Source organism: Emys orbicularis, chromosome 1 (assembly GCF_028017835.1).
Source record: "Emys orbicularis isolate rEmyOrb1 chromosome 1, rEmyOrb1.hap1, whole genome shotgun sequence".
NCBI classification, from domain to species: Eukaryota; Metazoa; Chordata; order Testudines; family Emydidae; genus Emys; species Emys orbicularis.
Genome location: NC_088683.1, coordinates 267541016 through 267559968, shown reverse-complemented (window position 1 = coordinate 267559968; position 18953 = coordinate 267541016). Strand labels below are relative to the sequence as shown.

Here is an 18953-nt window from a genome sequence, read left to right as displayed (position 1 = left end):
TCTATAGCTTCAAGGTTTATACAAACTGTTATGTAAGTAACCATCAAAACCATTAATATACTGTACCTGTATTATCAAGCAATATAATCATGTTGTTCCAAGCCAAACTATGCTCTGGTTTCAGAACTGTAGCATTCCTCCATGCATTCAATGCATCTATGTGGCGATTCAAATCTGCATACTGAAAGTAAGGCAATCCACAGTAATTACATCCTGCTTTGCTTTTGTCATACAGTTCATGCTAAAGATGGTACAGAGATACTCATTTGTCTTTGTTCAGTGTTCCCCATGTTCTTTTCAGAAAAGAAACTAAAACATGTATGTAGTATCAGAATACTATCCCATTCAGCAGACAAGGATGCATTAAAGAGGGTATAAAGTGTTTAAGAGTGGTGGTATTTTTAAATCTTTAGAGATAATCCCTTTTTATGAAAAATTCATATTTTCCTTTTGCTCTTCTGGTATGATTTGTGTATGGTTTTTAGATATACATGTGCCTAGAGGAAAAGGATGGGCATATAATATTTTATTTAGATTAAAAAAAAAAAATATGTGAGACCAATCTGCATTGACCTTTTTTTTTCTTTTTGGTATAGCTCTGTTACGCAACAGGTTGTTGACGTATACTCATTTTTTTAGAACTGAAGCCAAGATTTTGAAAAGTGACTAGTAATTATCTCCTGGAGGAAAAGGTAGCTTTGTGAAGCATAGAAGCTAGATTTTTGCCCAATATATTTGTATTTGTATGTTTTTATATGAAAAAGTAATGACAAACTCAGGAAGCGTGCCTCTTTTGTAGATGAGGGAGAGGTAGATTGGGGATTGACAAGAAATGGTCTTAAAAACATGAGATCACCCCCAATCTACACTCAAGCAAATCTGAGTTATTGTCAGTGTTGAGCGATAAAGCAGAATTTACACTGAAAATCCAGCTATCACAATTTAAATCACTTTTTAATCATATGCCACAATGTCATTCAAAAAACACTTACCAACCGTCCTAAATTGTAGTAACAATCTGGGTATTTTTTCCTGTGTTTAATTGCAGTCCAGTAGCTTTGCTCTGCCTCTTCAAACCTTCTTAAACTATTCTGTACTATTCCTAGATTCATCCATGCAGCAGCAAAATCAGGCCTAGGCAAAAATTTTAATACACATTTTAGCATTTGGAATATAAGATCCCATTGTACTGTTTGTGGTGCAACAATGCTTGCCATTCTTTTAACGTACTGTATTTGCACAGCTAAGGACAGCAGCCCCTCTGCTTCCTGGAGCTCATTTCTTTCTTTCAAGATATTTCCAAGGTTGTTCATGGCATGTACATATTTGGGGTTCAACCTAGAATCGAAGAGAAATTTGTTACTCGTAGGGAAACAAGGTACTGTAGTCATTCCCTTTCCTTTCAGCTGGATGATTAGTTATGTGACACTGCAACATTTTGCAGCTGAAATCCCAAAGTCCTCAACATTTTCTCAGTCTTACTGTGCCTGAGAAATTAAAGAACTTTTAGGATAGCTTAGTGAAATAATAAATTGAAAATACCTTACAGCTTCCCTGTAGTATTTGATTGCAGCTGTTTGGTTGCCTTTATCAGCCAAGTTTTTGCCAACATTGTAGTGCACCTGAAAATACAAATAAAAAATGTATCCAAATGTTCCAGACAGTCAGATATATTGTGGGACCAAGTTGCTAAAGTTTCTGGCTACAAAATCAGTATTCATTTATTTCAGTGCTGAACCTTTTCATAGCTACTTTACTTTTTTCACACCTTTAAGACTTCTTTCCCCCAGGCTAGCAGTCAGGGGTGGGAAAGGTTCCAGTTGGTTCCTGAGATATGGACTATCATGAAGAGGGCCCAAAAGAATCTGAGGAAGAAATGGACAAGTTGGGATCGGGGTGGCCCGTCCATATAGGCGAACTAGGCGGTTGCCTAGGGTGCCAAGTTAAATGGGGTGCCAAATTCGAGGGAAAAAAATCAAATAAAAAAAATGGAAAAAAAATGAAAAAGATGAAAAAATACAAATAAAATAATGAAGATGTCATTATTTCAATTCCCGTGCGCATATGGAGAGAATATGAATTATAATTCATTTCTCTACACTTCTGAGAATTTATTAATATGTCAAATCTTTTATTTACTGCAAAAAAAATATTTTAGCAATTTTTTTTTTTCAATTTGCGACAGGGTCAAGATGACCCACTCTGCAATTTTGATAAGCAATAACTCAGCCACAATTAAACACATCCACCAGCGACAAGAGCTGCAATGCTAGTGACACCTAACTCGAATATACATCAAGGTCGCATAGCCGGAAATTCAAATAGAGCGGAGATATCGCGAGTTGATACATGTCAAACGGTCATTTTAACACATGTCGCTGGTAGATGGTTAAGAATCGAGCGAATACTGTGGAAAATTGTGTTGCTTGGTGCCAAAAAATAAAGAATAATGTCTTTCAGCATTAGGGTGACCAGATGTCCCGATTTTATAGGGACAGTCCCGATATATTTGGGGCTTTTTCTTATATAGGCTCCTATTTTACCTCCCACCCCCGTCCCGATTTTTCACACTTGCTGTCTGGTCGCCCTATTCAGCATTATAAATCCAAAATGTGAGTATCTTTAAGCGTTATTAAACCTTAGTGTTATTATCAGGCTGCATAATTATGAACTTTTCTTTGTTATAACTGGTTCACATGTAATAAATAAGGTCCATAAAAGAAAAGTAACAGCATTAATGCTTAATAGACTACAAAAGTGATGATGTCACACTCCAAGCGGGTAACCGTGAGGAAGGGGATTACTTTCCAAACAACCGGTGTCAGGTTATAATGTTGAAAAAGGTCATTTTGTTTCCGTGTAAACACTGTAACTAACTGTTTTAATAGGTAAGTGACTAAATGTTACTAATCATTGAACCTTTAAGCAGTGAAAAGATGTGTTGGGATGGCTGCAATGTGGTTTAAATTGCCAACCATGTGGTAGGTGTGTCAGCCATCCTTAACGCTATAATGCTTGCAGTCGGGAGCACAGTACATAATATTCAAATGCCCATGGCAGAAAGAGGAAAAAGAAAACCCTCAGGAGCTGAGTATCATTAACCAAAGGCTGAGAAGGAAAAGGACCAAGAAAACAGCAGGGATCCTTCCTGAAATATCTTCTCTTTAATCCAAATAAAGATGGAAGCAGTTCACAGCATCCAGATGAAGGAATTTTACTTGGAGAGGAGGTTAGCTCACATCTGCATGGAAGCAGTTTGGAACATCAAGATGAAGGTATATTACTTCGAGATGAGGGTAGCTCACATCCACAAAAAAGCAGTTTGGAAACTCAAGATGATGGAAACTTACTTCTAGATGAAGGCAACTCACAGCCTCAGACTGATATGGAAGTGGAGAAAATGTATTCACCTTCAGAGACACATGCAGAAATTGAAGTAAATGAAGTAGAAGGAAGAAAGGACAAGGAAGTTACGAACAAGTTACAGTATGGGGACCCAGCTTCATGGCCCAGATGTGATAACCGTGTGCGGCAAATTCTCATGGAACATGAACCCGAACAAGTTCATGAATTTCCCTAATATGGAAATAAAAGAAAATTCTCTGCTCAGCATTAGAAAAGGAAACTCATTAATGGGGAAGAAATTCATCGAAACTGGTTACAATATTCAGTGTCGAAGAACTCTGTGTTTTGCTTTTGTGGCAAGATGTTTAGAAATCAAGCAACTGGTACATCACTTACTGAAAATGGTTCAAAGGACTGGAAAAACATCTTCAATTCTCTCTTCACATGAAAGAAGTACAGAACATTTGGAATGCTTTCAAAATTGGAAAGAACTTGAATTACGATTGAAAAAAGGAAAAAACTATCGAAGAAAATGTGTGTGATCAAGGAAAAAGAAGAATATTGGCAATAAATATTAGAACATCTGATTGCTTTAGTGACAGTTCTCAGTGGGCAAAATTTAGCATTCCGCGGCCAGGGTAGAAATGAAAAATTATACAGTCCAGGTAATGGAAACTTTTTAAAATTTGTTGAATACCTAGCTTTGTTTGATCCAGTCATGAAGGAGCATCTACACAAAATAACTGATCATGAAACACCGGTTCATTATTTAGGAAAAAATATGCAGAATGAACTGATTCAAATCCTAGCAAATGCCATTAAAAAGAAAATTGTAGAAGCTGTCCATTCTGCAAAATACTTTTCAATAATACTAGACTGTACACCAGATGTGAATAATGTTGAACAAATGACAATCATTCATTTTGTGGATATGGAAAAGTCTGCAGATGAAGATAATGTTGAAGTGCTCATAAAGGAACATTTTTGGGGTTTCATACCACTGAAGGAGACGACTGGAGCATTTATGACTGAAACTATTCTACAAGAGCTTGAAACAATGTCATTATCTGTTGAAAACTTATGCGGCCAAGGCTATGATAATGGGAGTAATATGAAGGGTAAAGACAATGGTGTGCAAAGGAGAATGATGGAAATCAGTCCTAGGGCCTTTTTCGTTCCTTGCAGTGTGCATTCTCTGAATTTGGTTGTCAATGATGCTGCTAGATGCTGTTTGGAGGCAAGCAGTTTCTTTGACCTGGTGCAATGTGTTTGTGTGTTTTTCTCAGGCTCAACACGCCGTTGGGAGATTCCGACTCGCCATGTGAATTCTCTAACTGTGAAACCACTTAGTCAGACAAGATGGGAGAGTCACATTGATGCTTTGAAGCCTCTTCGCTATGAACTTGGAAACATTTATGATGCCCTAATTGAAATTTCTGATTATACTACCTGTGTATTGGATCATCTGGCAATACAGCACGTTCAGATGCAGAAGCTCTTGCAAATGGCCTTTCCAAGTTCAAATTTGTGACTTCACTCATTTTGTGGTATAATATCCTTTTCGAGATTAAACTCATTAGTAAGTAGCTTCAGGAAAGAACTTGAACATACATTCTGCCATTCAAAAACTGCAGCAAACTAAAAATATTCAGGAGGAATTCAGAAGTGATGAAGGGTTCAAAAGAACACTGGTAGATTCTCTTGAGCTTGCTGAAGAAATCGACTTTCCAACAGAATTTGAACCAGAGCCAGTTCGCATTCGGCAAAAGAAACAGCAGTTTTCGTATGAAGGACGAGAGACACCCATTCAGAACCCAAAACAAAGGTTCAAAGTGAATTTCTACTTCACAGTCCTTGATACTGCTATTCACTCGGTTGACGAAAGATTTAAACAGATGCAGCAGCTAGAGTCCAGTATTTGGCTTTCTATATGATATCTACAGCTTGCAAAAGAAAACAGCAAAACAGATAACAGAATTTTGTATAAAACTGGAGTTGGCATTGACTCATAAAAATTCAAAAGACACTGATACTACAGATTTGTGTAGTGAGTTTCAGGCTTTTTCAAGATGATTTAAGAAACATTCCACTCCTGAAGAAGTACTGAAGTTTGTTTGTGAAAATAAACTCAGACAGTTTTCCAAACATTTTTATAGCTTTACGCATTCTTTTAACTTTGCCAGTTTCCGTAGCTAGTGGGGAACGTAGCTTCTCAAAGTTAAAATTGATAAAAACATATCTGCATTCAACAGTGGTGCAAGAGAGACTTGTCGGACTTGCCAATGTCAATAGAGCATGAAATAGCTGGAAAACTGGATCTAAAAAACTAGTGACTGAATTTTAAAAACTTAAAGCAAGAAAAGTCATGTTTTAAGAGCACAGAGTGTTATTTATTCGGAGTGTTTTGTAAATACAGGTTAAAGTTCGTTGAAGAGTTTTCTTATTTCTTTCTATATTGGATGTGGTGGTAATGGCAGTTAAAACAGGATAGCGTAATGGATGATTTTGGATTTGTAATAAAAATTATAATTAACATTTTTAATGCATTTTTATTTGAAATTGGACTGAAATATCATCTAGCTGCCAGGTACAAATCTGAAAATTTCATGTCTCTACTTTATCTGATCTCAGAAACATTGATTGGACAGACGGACGGACAGACAAACCGAATAATTAAGCTTCTGTTTAAAAAAAAAAAACCGCTTAAAAAAACATTAAAAGGGGAAAAGGGGCAACATGTTTCCCCGTTTACCAAAAAACTCAGCCTAGATCTGCCCTTGGGGTTTGGGGGTGCCGATTGCATGGTTCGCCTAGGGTGCCAGTTGCTGGCAGCTAGTCTAGGGCTGCCCCTGGTTGGGATACTTATACCAGCTATGATTAGCAAGTCTCTTTGCTTCCTGATACTGCAATGAAGTCACATCACTTTCTGTGAGCTTATCCCTTTCAGGATGGGGGAAATAGAGGTACATTAATGGGAAGCTATTTTCCAGCCAGATTAACCACTAGATTGCACCATGTAGGCATAGCCCATTTCAAAGGGCAGCAAGGCTCACACACACACAGACATTGATGAAGTGCAGCTTACTTCTTCCATGTAGCCAGCCAGTCAGCTCTACTGGCCATTGCACAAGAGACACATGGGCCAGCTTCCTGGCCACCCTTGTGTCCTCCGAGGGGAGTAAGAACAGAGTAATACCTGCCTTCCACTGCGCACAAGAGATGCAATTCCGCTTGGTTTGCTACTCAAGGGGAGCTCCTGATACTGTTCCCTACCCACTGTGCACCTGGGTGAAGACCGGGGGGGGGGGGGGGGGAGGGCGGGAAATCTATCCTTTTATAATTAAACAGACTATAATATTTTAAATTCTGCCTTGAGAAACAAAACTGCCTTCAATGGGAATATGCACGCTTCCTCCAGAAGAGCACTTTTGTTTCCTGTTTAAACATTTATGGGCTGATGTAGCATTTCATTGTCAAATCAGTATTAAAAGCAAGATGTTAACTGGAAATGACCTATTATATTATGCCCACACACTCCTTTACCAGTCTTAACAGGTAATCATCTTATATTAATAGCGCTAAGAGAAAAATTCCTTACAGCTGTGTAACAGCACAGTGCTCTCTAAGAGCTGGGTGATTGGAAAGGTGTAATCTAAAAATGCACTGTAGTATTTTAGAGATACTGTACGGTAGACTCTCAGCTGATATAAGCCAGCATGGCTCCACTGAAGCTAATGGAGCTACCCCAATTTATACTAACCAAAGATCTGACCCTGCATAGTTGTCTTTGCATAATATACCAGTGGGATTAGGAAATCAATACAAACAATTATCAAGCAGGCAACGTAACCGAATACTGTTCTACAGTAGATTGATACACATTGCTTGAAACGCAGTGCTCAAGAAACAATGTTATTCCCCTACACAAAAGCAATGTTTTTGTCCAACCGATTCCTCGTTTTTTCAGCTAGGGGCAGTAAAAGTGGGAATATGACAATTTTATTTTTTTTTAAAAACCTCACACATCCTTCAGTTGGAATACTGGTTATATGGTATTCTACATTTTATTCCCTCTTCAACAAAGTAATGTCTGCTCATGAGTACAACCATCTTTCAGTTGTGAAAGAAAATCAATGATCAAATCTGATATTAAATGGGACACTTGCCCCAGAGGGAATGAACAGAACAGGTAATCATCAAGTGATCCATCCCCTATCGCCCATTCCCAGCTTCTGGCAAACAGAGGCTAGGGAAACCATCCCTGCCCATCCTGGCTAATAGCCATTGATGGACCTATCCTCCATGAATTTATCTAGTTCTTTTTTGAACCCTGTTATAGTCTTGGCCTTCACAACATCCTCTGGCAAGGAGTTCCACAGGTTGACTGTGCGTTGTGTGGGGAAAAAAAATACTCCTTTTGTTTTAAACCTGCTGCCTATTAATTTCATTTGGTGACCCCTAGTTCTTGTGTTATGAGGCGTAAATAACACTTCCTTATTTACTTTCTCCACACCAGTCATGATTTTATAGACCTCTATCATATCCCCCATTAGTCGTCTTTTTTCCAAGCTGAAAAGTCCCAGTCTTAATTTCTCCTCATATGGCAGCCGTTCCATACCCCTAATCATTTTTGTTGCCCTTTTCTGAACCTTTTCCAATTCTAATATATCTTTTTTGAGATGGGGCGATCACATCTGCATGCAGTATTCAAGATGTGGGCATAACAAGGATTTATATAGAGGCAATATGATATTTTCTGTCTTATTATGTATCCCTTTCTTAATGATTCCCAACGTTCTGTTTGCATTTTTGACTGCCGCTGCACATTGAGTGGATGTTGTCAGAGAACTACCCCCAATGACTCCAAGATCTCATTCTTGAGTGGTAACAACTAATTTAGACCCCATCATTTTATATGTATAGTTGGGATTATGTTTTCCAATGTGCATTACTTTGCGTTTATCAACACTGAATTTCATCTGCCACTTTGTTGCCCAGTCACACAGTTTTGAGAGATCCTTTTGTAGCTCTTTGCAGTCTGCCTGGGACTTAACTATCTTGAGTAGTTTTGTATCATCTCCAAATTTTGCTACCTCCCTTCTTTACCCCTTTTTCCAGATCATTTATGAATATGTTGAATCGGACTGGTCCCAGTACAGACCCTTGGGGGACACCACTATTTACCGCTCCATTCTGAAAACTGACCATTTATTCCTATCCTTTGTTTCCTATCTTTTTACCAGTTACCGATCCATGAGATGACCTTCCCTCTTATCCCATGACTGCTTACTTTGCTTTAGAGCCCTCGTCAAAGGCTTTCTGAAAATCTAAATACACTATATCCAGTGGATCCCCTTTGTCCACATGCATGTTGACACCCTCAAAGAATTCTAGTAGATTGGTGAGGCATGATTTCCCTTTACCAAAACCAGGTTGACTCTTCCCCAACAAATTATGTTAATCTAGGTGTCTGACAATTTTGTTCTTTACTGTAGTTTCATAAAGTCTGTGATGCTTTCCCTTTCTACAAGGTTGTTTTCAACCACTCTGTAAACAAATATGAATATAAAGGAGACAATTGAAATCAGAATACAAGATTTTAGGGTCACAAAGATGAATTTCCAGTGTCACACTGTGGCCAAAATGCATAAATTGGAATCTCCAGTAGGATTAGAGAGGTTATTTTACTTCTGTATTTGGCACTTGGGCAACTGCTGCCAGAATACTGTGTCCAGTTCCAGTGTCCAGAATTCAAGAAGGATGTTGATAAATTGAAGAGGGTTCAGAGAAGAGCCATGAGAATGATTAAGGGATTAGAAAACCTGCTTTACAGTGATTGAGCTCTTTGAGTCTATCTATTTAGCTTAACAAAGACAGTTAAGAGGTGTTGATCACAGTCTACAAGTACTAACATGGGGAACAAAAGTATTGACAATGGGCTCTTCATTCTAACAGACAAAGGTATAACAAGAGCCAATGGCTAGAAGTTGAAACTAGACAAATTTAAACTGGAAATAAATCATAAATTTACAAGTGAGGCTAATTAACCATTGGAACAGTTTATCACGGATTCTTGTGGATTCTCCATCACTGGAAATTTTTTACTCCAGACCGGATGTTTTTTAAAAAAGCTATACTCTAATTCAAAAGGAATTATTTGAGGGAAATTCTATGGCCTGGATTATATAGGAAGTCAGATTAGATGATCACAATGGTCCCTTCTGGTGTTGGAATCTATGAATATGACTCTTAGGACGTGTCTACACTACTGCTTAAGTCTATGTAATTTATGTCGCTCAGGGGTGTGAAAAAGCCACACACACCCCCGAGCGACGTAAATTACATCGACTTAAAGTGGTGTCAACACTGCACTGTGTTAGCTTCCGCCTCTCATTGAGATGGAATTATTACGCCAACGGGAGAGCGCTCTCCCGTTGGCATAGCACGTCATCACCAGATGTGCGCGGTAGTGTAGACCAGTGCTAAGTTTTGAAGTTTCAGCAGCAAGAATACAGATGCTTCTGCTCAAAATTTCAGCACAACTCCTTTCATCAAACATTTTCTAAATAATATACAAGACAAAATGACCCAGTTTAAATCCTGGACTTATCCCAGGTTCCCTTTTTCCATCTGCAATTAATGTCTTCTAGAGGTTTAACAACATGACCGTGCCCACATATATGAGAAAGTTAGACATCTAAACATCAATTGTGTCAAACTCCATGGCCATGTTTGTAACTATTCTGTACAACATGGACAGTATGTTTTTCTTTCATGCGTAGCATAGACAAGAACATCAAAAAGTCAATAAAAGGGATGCTCTCTACATCAGCTCAATAAATCTTTTAACAGTTAGTTATAAATCTTGTGCTGACCTGAAGAGAAATAGTGCCAGCCCTTTTAGTAAGGTACAGAAAATTAGTTCTCCACTGTACATATTCAGTGTTATCATAGCTTGCATTTGACACAAGTATAATTTTAGCATAAACTAAGCACCAAGTACATAGCTGCGTTCTCCGTTATGTATGTATCACAAGACTGATATAACAACATTTGCATAGTGTTTTGAAGAAGTGGAGTGATTCGGACTTTGCAAGTGATGACAACCTGTGTATCTAATTTAGTTTGTTTTTCATTTTACTTTTGGAATGTGCACAACGTAGAACAGGGGGACTGATATTCCATTCTGAGAGATTATATGTCACATGGCAATATGGATCAAGCAATATCCTTCTTACATCCTCTGAGATATCTGAGGAGAGAGGATATTGTTATCTGACAGAGCAAGCATATTATGGACTTTATTTGGAATTGCTTTAACATACTTATTTTGTGCTTTAGAACGTTTATGGTATGGGTGTGACACATTCTATTCAATTCTGTTAGGTTCTATACAACACATATCACTATGGTATTTGAACTATACAGTATTGCTTGGAAGCATAGCAAGCTAAGCCTCTTATCAACCTCTAGAATACAGAATGTTTTTGGTGTTATTCCATTCCGTTACTCTCTTTTCTTGTACATGCAATGAATGAAAAGGCGATGGTTAAGATTATCCAAGGAATAGTTTAATTCTGATGCAAGAAGAATGAGATTCAACTTCTGACAGGGTCTAACCTGCTCGTGATGTTTAACATTAAAAGTTATTGTTATATTTTGTAAATGCTTTAAAAATGCATAAAACAGGGTCTGACCTGGTTGCAAGACAGAAATTATGCACTATTGCCAACCCAAGTGTTCAAAAATCATGAGATTTGGCTTGAAAACATGAGATTTAAAGAAATAATAAATGGTGAATTCTTTTATTTGCTTTTTGGACTGTTAAGGTTCACATTTTCAAGCTTTTCTCTGCATCCATGAGGATTAGGAAGTTAGTGGCTTTTTAAAAATGAAAGCGGAGATTCTCATATAATCACCTGATTTCAGGCACTGGGACTTTAATTTGAAGTTTTTCATACAATAAAACGGCTAAGGTTGGAAACGTTGTATAGCAACATACAGTTCTGAAAACTGGCACTTAGACCACATGGTGATGGAGGCTTTGGAACTGCTTAGAAATAGTTCACTTATGAAAAACAAGAAGAAAGTTTAAAATAAATTAATCTTAAGGAAGCTAGTATAGATTCCAACCATCTTAACTTGTTCTTACTTATGTAAGAAGTTAAACAAATGGTGAATCAGCAAAACAAATTAGAAATAAACACTTCTAAAATATATTTTTATTTAATTTGAATAGTGAGAAAGTCTGACTTGGATTAAAGTAATAAAGGAAGAACTTTTTTTTTTTTTTAATTTTTTTAGAAAATGAGATATAAACTACCGTCTCTTTCAGAGCAGTAGAAGTAGAAAGGAATGTGTCAAAATACAATGACAAAACCATGCTAGACAGTGCTAAGAAAGTGGCAAAGGAATTGGATGGCTGAGATAAACGGTTGCTGATCATGTGGCAGGCTTTGAGTGTGGCCAGAGAGAGACAACAGAGTGTAGCAGAAGAGATCTGGGAGTCAGCCTTTGGGCAACTAGTTCCATAGCTTAGTGCTTCAAATAGCGTCAGTTTCAGCTCCAGATAAGGCTGTCTCAACAAAAGGCAAACAAAAGAAATAGAAAAGGCAAACAATGTACACATTTGGAGAAAATGGGAGATAAAGGCAACAGGAAATGCTGAGCATACAGGACCACCACTTTTTCAGAAAAGGGTTCCGAACAATCTCCAGATTACTACAAACTCTAAAATGAAACTGATATCTGCACTGAAAAAGCAGAAGAGCTACAAGCTATATGCTAGCTGTTTGTTGAGATACTGGGGTGACATTAGATGTTATGAGGTGAAATTCTAGAGATTAGTGTGATGAATAGCCTAGGTGTATGATTCAATGTCACCGGAGAAGAGGCTGAAACAGTATGAAGTGGAGGCAGAATCCTGGGAGGTACAGACTAAGCACAACCACCACCCACTAGTTGCATGGACAAAGGGAGAGGCAGAATGCCAGAGACTATCCTAGAGATGCTTCGGAGAGCGTTTCTGTCAGCAACCACTTGAAAACAGACAAAAGACACAGGCATGCATTGAAAGCCAAGGCGAACCAATTTTGGATGCCGAATACACATATAAGCCAGCTGCCCCTTAATTGCCATCTAAACTACTCCATTAGCGGACTTTATGAAGCCACTGGCTATTTGGGAATAACAAAAAAAAAAAACAACAACCTTCCTTGTTCATTATTTTGAAAGCGTTACTAATAAATAAATTCATTGCAATTCTTATTTTTTTAATAATTAGAGTTTTCTAAAGACAATCCAGCAACAGGGAAAGAATTTGCAGTATGTAAACTGTTAAAATTCTGGGACTAGTTTAAAATGATTCTTGCAGCCAGATATGTTTATCCTCTGAAAGGCAAAAAGGGGTAAATATTTTCTACCTCTTTAATGGCTGTGTTGTTGCAGAACTACATGTTTTATTTAGAGTACTTATTAGAGAAAACTATTCAGAAATAAGAATTGTTCATGGTACCAGTGTTGTGTAGATTGCTATAGTTTTGCTTAAAAGGAAAGAAACCGCTTGTGGTTTTCTAAAGTAACAAGACATTCATAACTTAAAATTGTCTGCAATTTGAGCATTTCCAAAAGAGTTATTTTTAAAATCTATAAAGAGGATAATCTGCAGCCCAGACTCAAATGCTCAGGAGTGAGAGAGGTGGTTTAATATCTTGATAAAGTGAACAGCAATAAGGAGAAGTTACTTACTCATACAGTAACTGGAGTTCTTCAAAATGTTTTGTCCCTACAGGAGCTCCATGTGAGGGTGTGTGCACCACACCCATGCATTTTTGATCAGAGGTTTTGGCAGTGGTGTCTGCACCCTACATATTCTCATACTCCAGAATGAGAGCAATTATAGGGAGGCGCCAGTCCGGGTCCTTCTCAACCACGAAGCCCAGAGTCAAGGACTCCAGAGCAGAGGGGAAGGAGGGCAGGTAGTGGAGCACACATAGGGGCAAAACATCTCAAAGAACTCCACTTTCTGTACAAGTAAGTAATCTCTCCTTCAAGGTACTGTCCCTATGGATGCTCCGTCTGAGCAGATTCTGGAGCAGTGCCTCAATACAGAGTACGGTGCTGAGAAGGCAAGTGTAGAGCAGATTGAAGACAGTACTGCCAAAAGCCATGTCAGTGGAAGCATACATGATAGCATAGTGTTGGGAAAATGTGTGCACTACTGACCAGGTGGCAGCCCTGCAAGTGTCCAAGATAGGTATGTTCTCCAGTAGGCTACAGAGATGCAGTCAGCCCCAGGTGGGGAATGTATCACCAAAGTTACGTAGCATGCCAGAATGCATCCCCAAAAAACATTTCAATAATCTTTGTGTGGAAATCAGATGTCCTTAGTATCTTTCTGCAAAAGAAACAATCTGAGAGAATCCCTGAAGGGCCTAGGCCTATGAAGGTAGAAGCAAGAGCCCTGCTTTCATCCAGAGCATGAAGACTGCCTTCCTCTCTGGAGGTGTGACACTTGGGTAAAACACTGGCAATTGATGTGGAAGTCAGAAGAGCTTTAGGTAGGAAATGAGGGTGGAGACAGAGTCACCTTGATAGAACACCGTATATGGTGGATCTGCCATAAGTGCTCCTAGCAATCCTACCCTTCTGGCAGAGGCAGATGGCTACAAGGAATGAGATTCTGAAGGACAGATGAAGAAACAAAAAACTCCAAGAGTTTAAAAAAAATTCCCCCCCCCCCCTTAAGGTGCTAAGGACTAAATTAAGATCCCAAGCAGAGTAGCTTCCCTTACATAAGTAAAAAGGTTAAATAAACGCTTAAGGAATCTCATCATGGTAGAATGAGCAAAAACTGAAAACCCTTTGATTGGGGGGTGAAAAGCTGTAATGGCAGTTAGGTGAACCTTAACAGAGTTCAGTGACAAACCCATGGCTTTTTAAATTTAGCAGGTAATAAAGATTGTAAGGAGAGACTCCAGAGGAGATGTGGACCATTGGGCACACCAGGCTTGGAAATGCTTCCACTTTTGCAGGTGGGTTTTCTACTATTCAGTAGTACTGTCTGAATCTTGGGAGAACACTCCTGTTCTACGCCTAAGAGCCATCAAGGAGTCAAGCCCCGAGGTGAAGCAATGAAAGTTTGGGATGGGTCAGGAGGTCTGCTGTCAGAGGGAGGTGAAGAGGTGATCACAGAGACAGGTGGAGCAGATCAGGGAACCATACCTGCCTGGGCCACGATGGTGCTATAAGAATGATCACCAACCTCTCTCGTTTCTGTTCTGGACCTTGAGGAGCCAGGTCATTGGGGGATAAGTGTATGGCAGGAGGCGAGGCCAAGGGATGAGGAGGGTGCATCTCAGCAAGTTCCGACTGTGCCCTCCCCTCAAGCAAAAGTGCCAGCACTTCATATTGGATGGTGTTGCAAAGAGATCTAGCTCTGGGGAGCCCCAGGTGAGACAGATTTCCTGAAAGACTGCGTTGTTCAACACCCACTTGTGGTCTTGACTGAAATACCTCTTCAAGGAATCTGCTAAGATGTTGTGTAGTCCCAGAAGATAAATTGCTGAGATTTCTATGTGGTGAGATATGCACCAATTCCATAGCTTTATGTACTCTGCACATAAGGACTGGGATCTTGGTCCTCCTCAACAATTTGTATAGTATATTGCTGCCCTGTTGTCTAGCATTAGTCTGACTGAGTGACCTCTGATGTTGGATAGAAAGTGGAAACAAGCAATACGGACTGCTCTGAGTTTGAGAACGTTGATATGGGGGGGGGGGACACCTCTTGTGAGTCTGTTTGCCCTGAGCAGTGAAGTCCTGAAAATTAGTGCTCCAACAGGGAGGCATCTGTGCCAATAATCTTTATGAGGGAAGGACGTGAGAATGGAACTCCCCCACAGACATTCTGTGGATCCTTCCACCAGTTGTGGGATTTGAGACAGTTTGTGCTTGTTGGGAGTGTAGACAGACCCGAGCCAGCTGAGTGTGCAGACCTGCATGGGCAGTTACAAATGTGAAGGCTGCCATATGACCCAGGAGCTGAAAGCAGGCCCTTGATGTGGTTTGTGGGCTCTGTTGTAGCCTAGAAATGTTGTAGCTCTGGCAGTTGTGTAGTCTAAAATGGCTCTAACAAATTCTATGAATTGTACCAGTGTTGGAGTAGACTTCTCCACCTTAAGGCAGCGACAGATAGGGCCTTGTTGGTTGCTGACTGTACCCTGAAGAAGGTGCGAACCTTGAGGAGCCTGTCATCCACATAGGGAAAGACAATTATTCTCAAGTGATGAATTCTCATGCAATGGCTGAGAATTCTTTGTGAAGACCCTCTAGGAGACTGAAAGGCCAAAGGGTAGGACCCAGTACGGAAAGTGGTGCTTGCCAACAACAAATTTTAGGAAACATTTGTGGGATGGGTGCATAGCTATATGAAGGTATGATCTTGGAGGTAGAGGGTAATGAACCAGTCCCCTGGATCTAAAATGGAATGATCACTGCCTGAGTTACCATCTTGGATCACTGTGTGAGGACAAAGGAGTTCAAAAGTGCATAGATCCAAAACTGGTCTCCATCCCCCTCTTTTCTTGGGAACCAGGAAGTACCCGGAGTAGAATCCTTTTCCGGTAAAGTCTGGTGGAATGGATTTGATGGCCTTTAGAAGAAGAAGAGATTGTACTCCTGCCTTAAGAAGCCTTCATGAGAACAGTCCCTGAATAAGGACGGGCGGGGGAGGGGGGCGGGACGGATGGAAGGGAGGCATGGAGCTGAACTGGATGGAATAGCCTGTCAAAATCACTTCTAGGATCCATCTGTCCAAGGTGATGAGCACCCAGGAAGGTAGGAAATAGGAGAGGTGTCATTCTCCACAGGGTGGGTTGATGCAGCATAGGATCCAGATTAAGGGGTGGTTCATGGCTTTTGATCAGCAAGTCAAAAAGGTCGCTTGGAAGAGGTTGCCAACAGAGTTTACTGTAAATGGTGGCCCTTTCTTGGGAAATGTGGTTGGTTCAGTCGGTCTGAGGAAGGTTTGGTAGTCAACTGGGTGGGATCGCTGTGCTGTCTGCAACGTGCTGTATTTTCTTTTTGTTTCAGGTATACAGATGCCAAGAGATCACACAGTCACCCTAGAGTCTTTAAGTGAGCGGAGGGAACCATTCATGGCATCACTGAAAAGCTTAGGCCTTTCAAAAGGAAGGCTCTCCACGGTATTTTGTATCTCCCTGGCAAGGCAGAGGATTGCAACCATGACACCTAATGCATGATTACAGCAGTTGCCATCGAATGTGAAGCTGTATGTGCCACATTGAGAGAAGTCTGAAAGGAAGCCTTAATGATTAACTGGCCTTCTGGGAAGAGGGCTTGTAACTGCTCCCTCTGGTCTTGAGGCAAATGTTCAGTGAAATGTGAAAATGTAATGTAATTTGTGAAGTCATATTTTGCATATGTGATGGGGCTTAATCCCCATCACCTGCAAGGCTAGTGAATGCACCCAGTTAGTCATGCTCTGCAGCTGTGGGGGGGAGCAGGTGAATAGTTAATTGGCTCCCAGCCAGAGGGAGCAGAGCTAAGCCACAAAATAAGTAGATTGAAGGAGTTCAACTGAGGGGAGAGACTGCAGAAGAGACAGGTGCCTCTGGCTGAGAGAAGCCCAGTGTTAGGGTAACAGAGATAATGGGGGCAGTCCCCTACAGGGGCTGCATACACTCCTGCAAAGGAAGCCCTAAAACAAGAGTACAAGGAGAGGACTTCAGCAGCCCAAAGGGGCAGGAGAATTATGCATATTCATTTGGACTTGTTCATGATACCCTGGAAGTGGTTTGAACTTTGTGACTTGGCCAGAGGACTGAGCCACTGGAGTCAGAAGCAGGAAGTCAGCAAGAGGCACTGAAGTCAAAGACAGCAGCAACATCCCGCCCACCAGACATCAAGGCCTGATAGTTCACAACTCTAAATTGGAGAGCAGCCAAGGAATAGCTCTTGTAGCCTGTAAGGTCCATGTACTTACGTTATTTATCAGAAGGCGTATTGCTTATTTCTTTCATTGACAGCAACTATCACCAAGGAGTTAGGGGTGGGATTGGAGGGGAAAAAATACTCCAAATCCTTGACCAGTAGATAGTATTTTTTGTCAATCCATTTGCATGGGGCTGGAATTGTTACTGCCAAACCATACAGGCCGGTGAGAGTAATGCCTCAATAAATGGGCAAGGCAAACTTGCTCTGGGGAGAGGAATGCAGAATATCCACCAGGAGTGTTGAGTTTCTTGTATTTCCTCTATTTAGAAATTATTTTCATCAGATCTTGAAAGACCCTGATATCATCATCTGCATAGGATGCTGGTACAGGCATAACTGCCTTGCTGGGTGAGGATGATTTATTACATGGTGTCTCCTCCTCAGCTATTCCTGGGGAGGAGGGTCCTGCAGTACTGGTGACTTGATGGATCCTCTTATATGAGAGTACCCTATAAAACTGGTCACCATAAGGGGTCCAGGGATTGCGAAAAGCCCACTGTGATAGAGCGCAGAGAAAGGGAACAGGACCCAAGTGGTTCCTGCCAGGGTTGGTGTGGGGTCCCTGGGGTCTCATCCTCAGGATATAACTCTAGGAAGGAAAGTTGGAATGGGAATGTGATGGAGTCCTAGACAGAAATGTCCGAGAATTGTCATCTCCTGTATCTAACAGGAGCCACCGGTATCCATACTGGTGTTCAAGGCGGGACTGACAACCAAGTCAGTACTGGAGGCAGAGTGTTTGTATGGGGGCGCAGTAGCACTGATAGGGATTCCATCTCTGGAAGGCATGTTGGTACCAGTAAGTGATCCCTCCCAGTACCCCTTAGCAAAGGAGATTCAGGTTCCGTCATGGCTTGGATATCCTCATGGGAGAGGAACCTACTCGGTACCAGAGAACCTGGGTACAGTTCTACAGGAACATCAGGTGATACCAAAGACAGTACATAATACATAACAGTGCGTATTCTTTGTCGCCATGACCTGAGGAAGAGGGAACTGGAGCAGAGGTCAAAGCTGATTTTTTTTAAAGGCGTGTTTGTTCCTCAAGGAGTCCTTGCATGTGGAGGGCTCTGATTCAAGTACTGGCAATGGCCGTTCAAGGCTGATTACGAGAAGACTTCTTGTTGTGGGTTGAGCTGGAAGTCTTTTGGAGGTACCAGCATCTCAGTACAATGCTGGTACATGCCTCAGCAGTACTCGCACTGGGACGCAAGGTCTCCTTGTCCCCTGGCCTTACAGGTGACTTTCCCCTTTTTCAGAGGCTCTCTCCAAGTAATCAAGTTTTTTCTTTTTTGAATGCTTCAAAGCGTTTGAAGCTTTTCCAGGGTCTCTATTTATCAAGATTGAAGAAGTCACCGGAGTACCCCGAGCAGCTGAGGTCAGTGTAGGGGGACGGAGGGGGATTTCGATCCCATGGGTCTCATGGAATGTTCCAAGAGGAGACACTTCAGTCTGTCTTCCCTCATTTTCCTAGACCTGCTCTTGAAACCTGAACAGACCATGCACTAAAAACAAGACTAGGAACTCTCCAATGCAGTGGAGGCAGCTGGAATGCCCATTGCTGAGAGAGAAAGACCTGTGGTAGGTCTGCC

The 18953-nt window shown here is 40.7% G+C and overlaps 1 protein-coding gene across 1 annotated transcript in view; it reads right to left on the bottom strand.

The window, feature by feature from the left end:
• The window catches only part of TMTC4 (transmembrane O-mannosyltransferase targeting cadherins 4), a 71551-nt gene that overhangs the window by 6107 nt on the left and 46491 nt on the right, over positions 1-18953 (bottom strand). Inside the window, exons 12-15 of the mRNA XM_065413964.1 lie at positions 1543-1622; positions 1231-1338; positions 993-1134; positions 67-181 (exon numbers count right to left, since the gene is read on the bottom strand). Coding sequence (XP_065270036.1) covers positions 67-181; positions 993-1134; positions 1231-1338; positions 1543-1622 — 445 coding nt within the window. The remainder of the gene's footprint in view (positions 1-66; positions 182-992; positions 1135-1230; positions 1339-1542; positions 1623-18953) is intronic.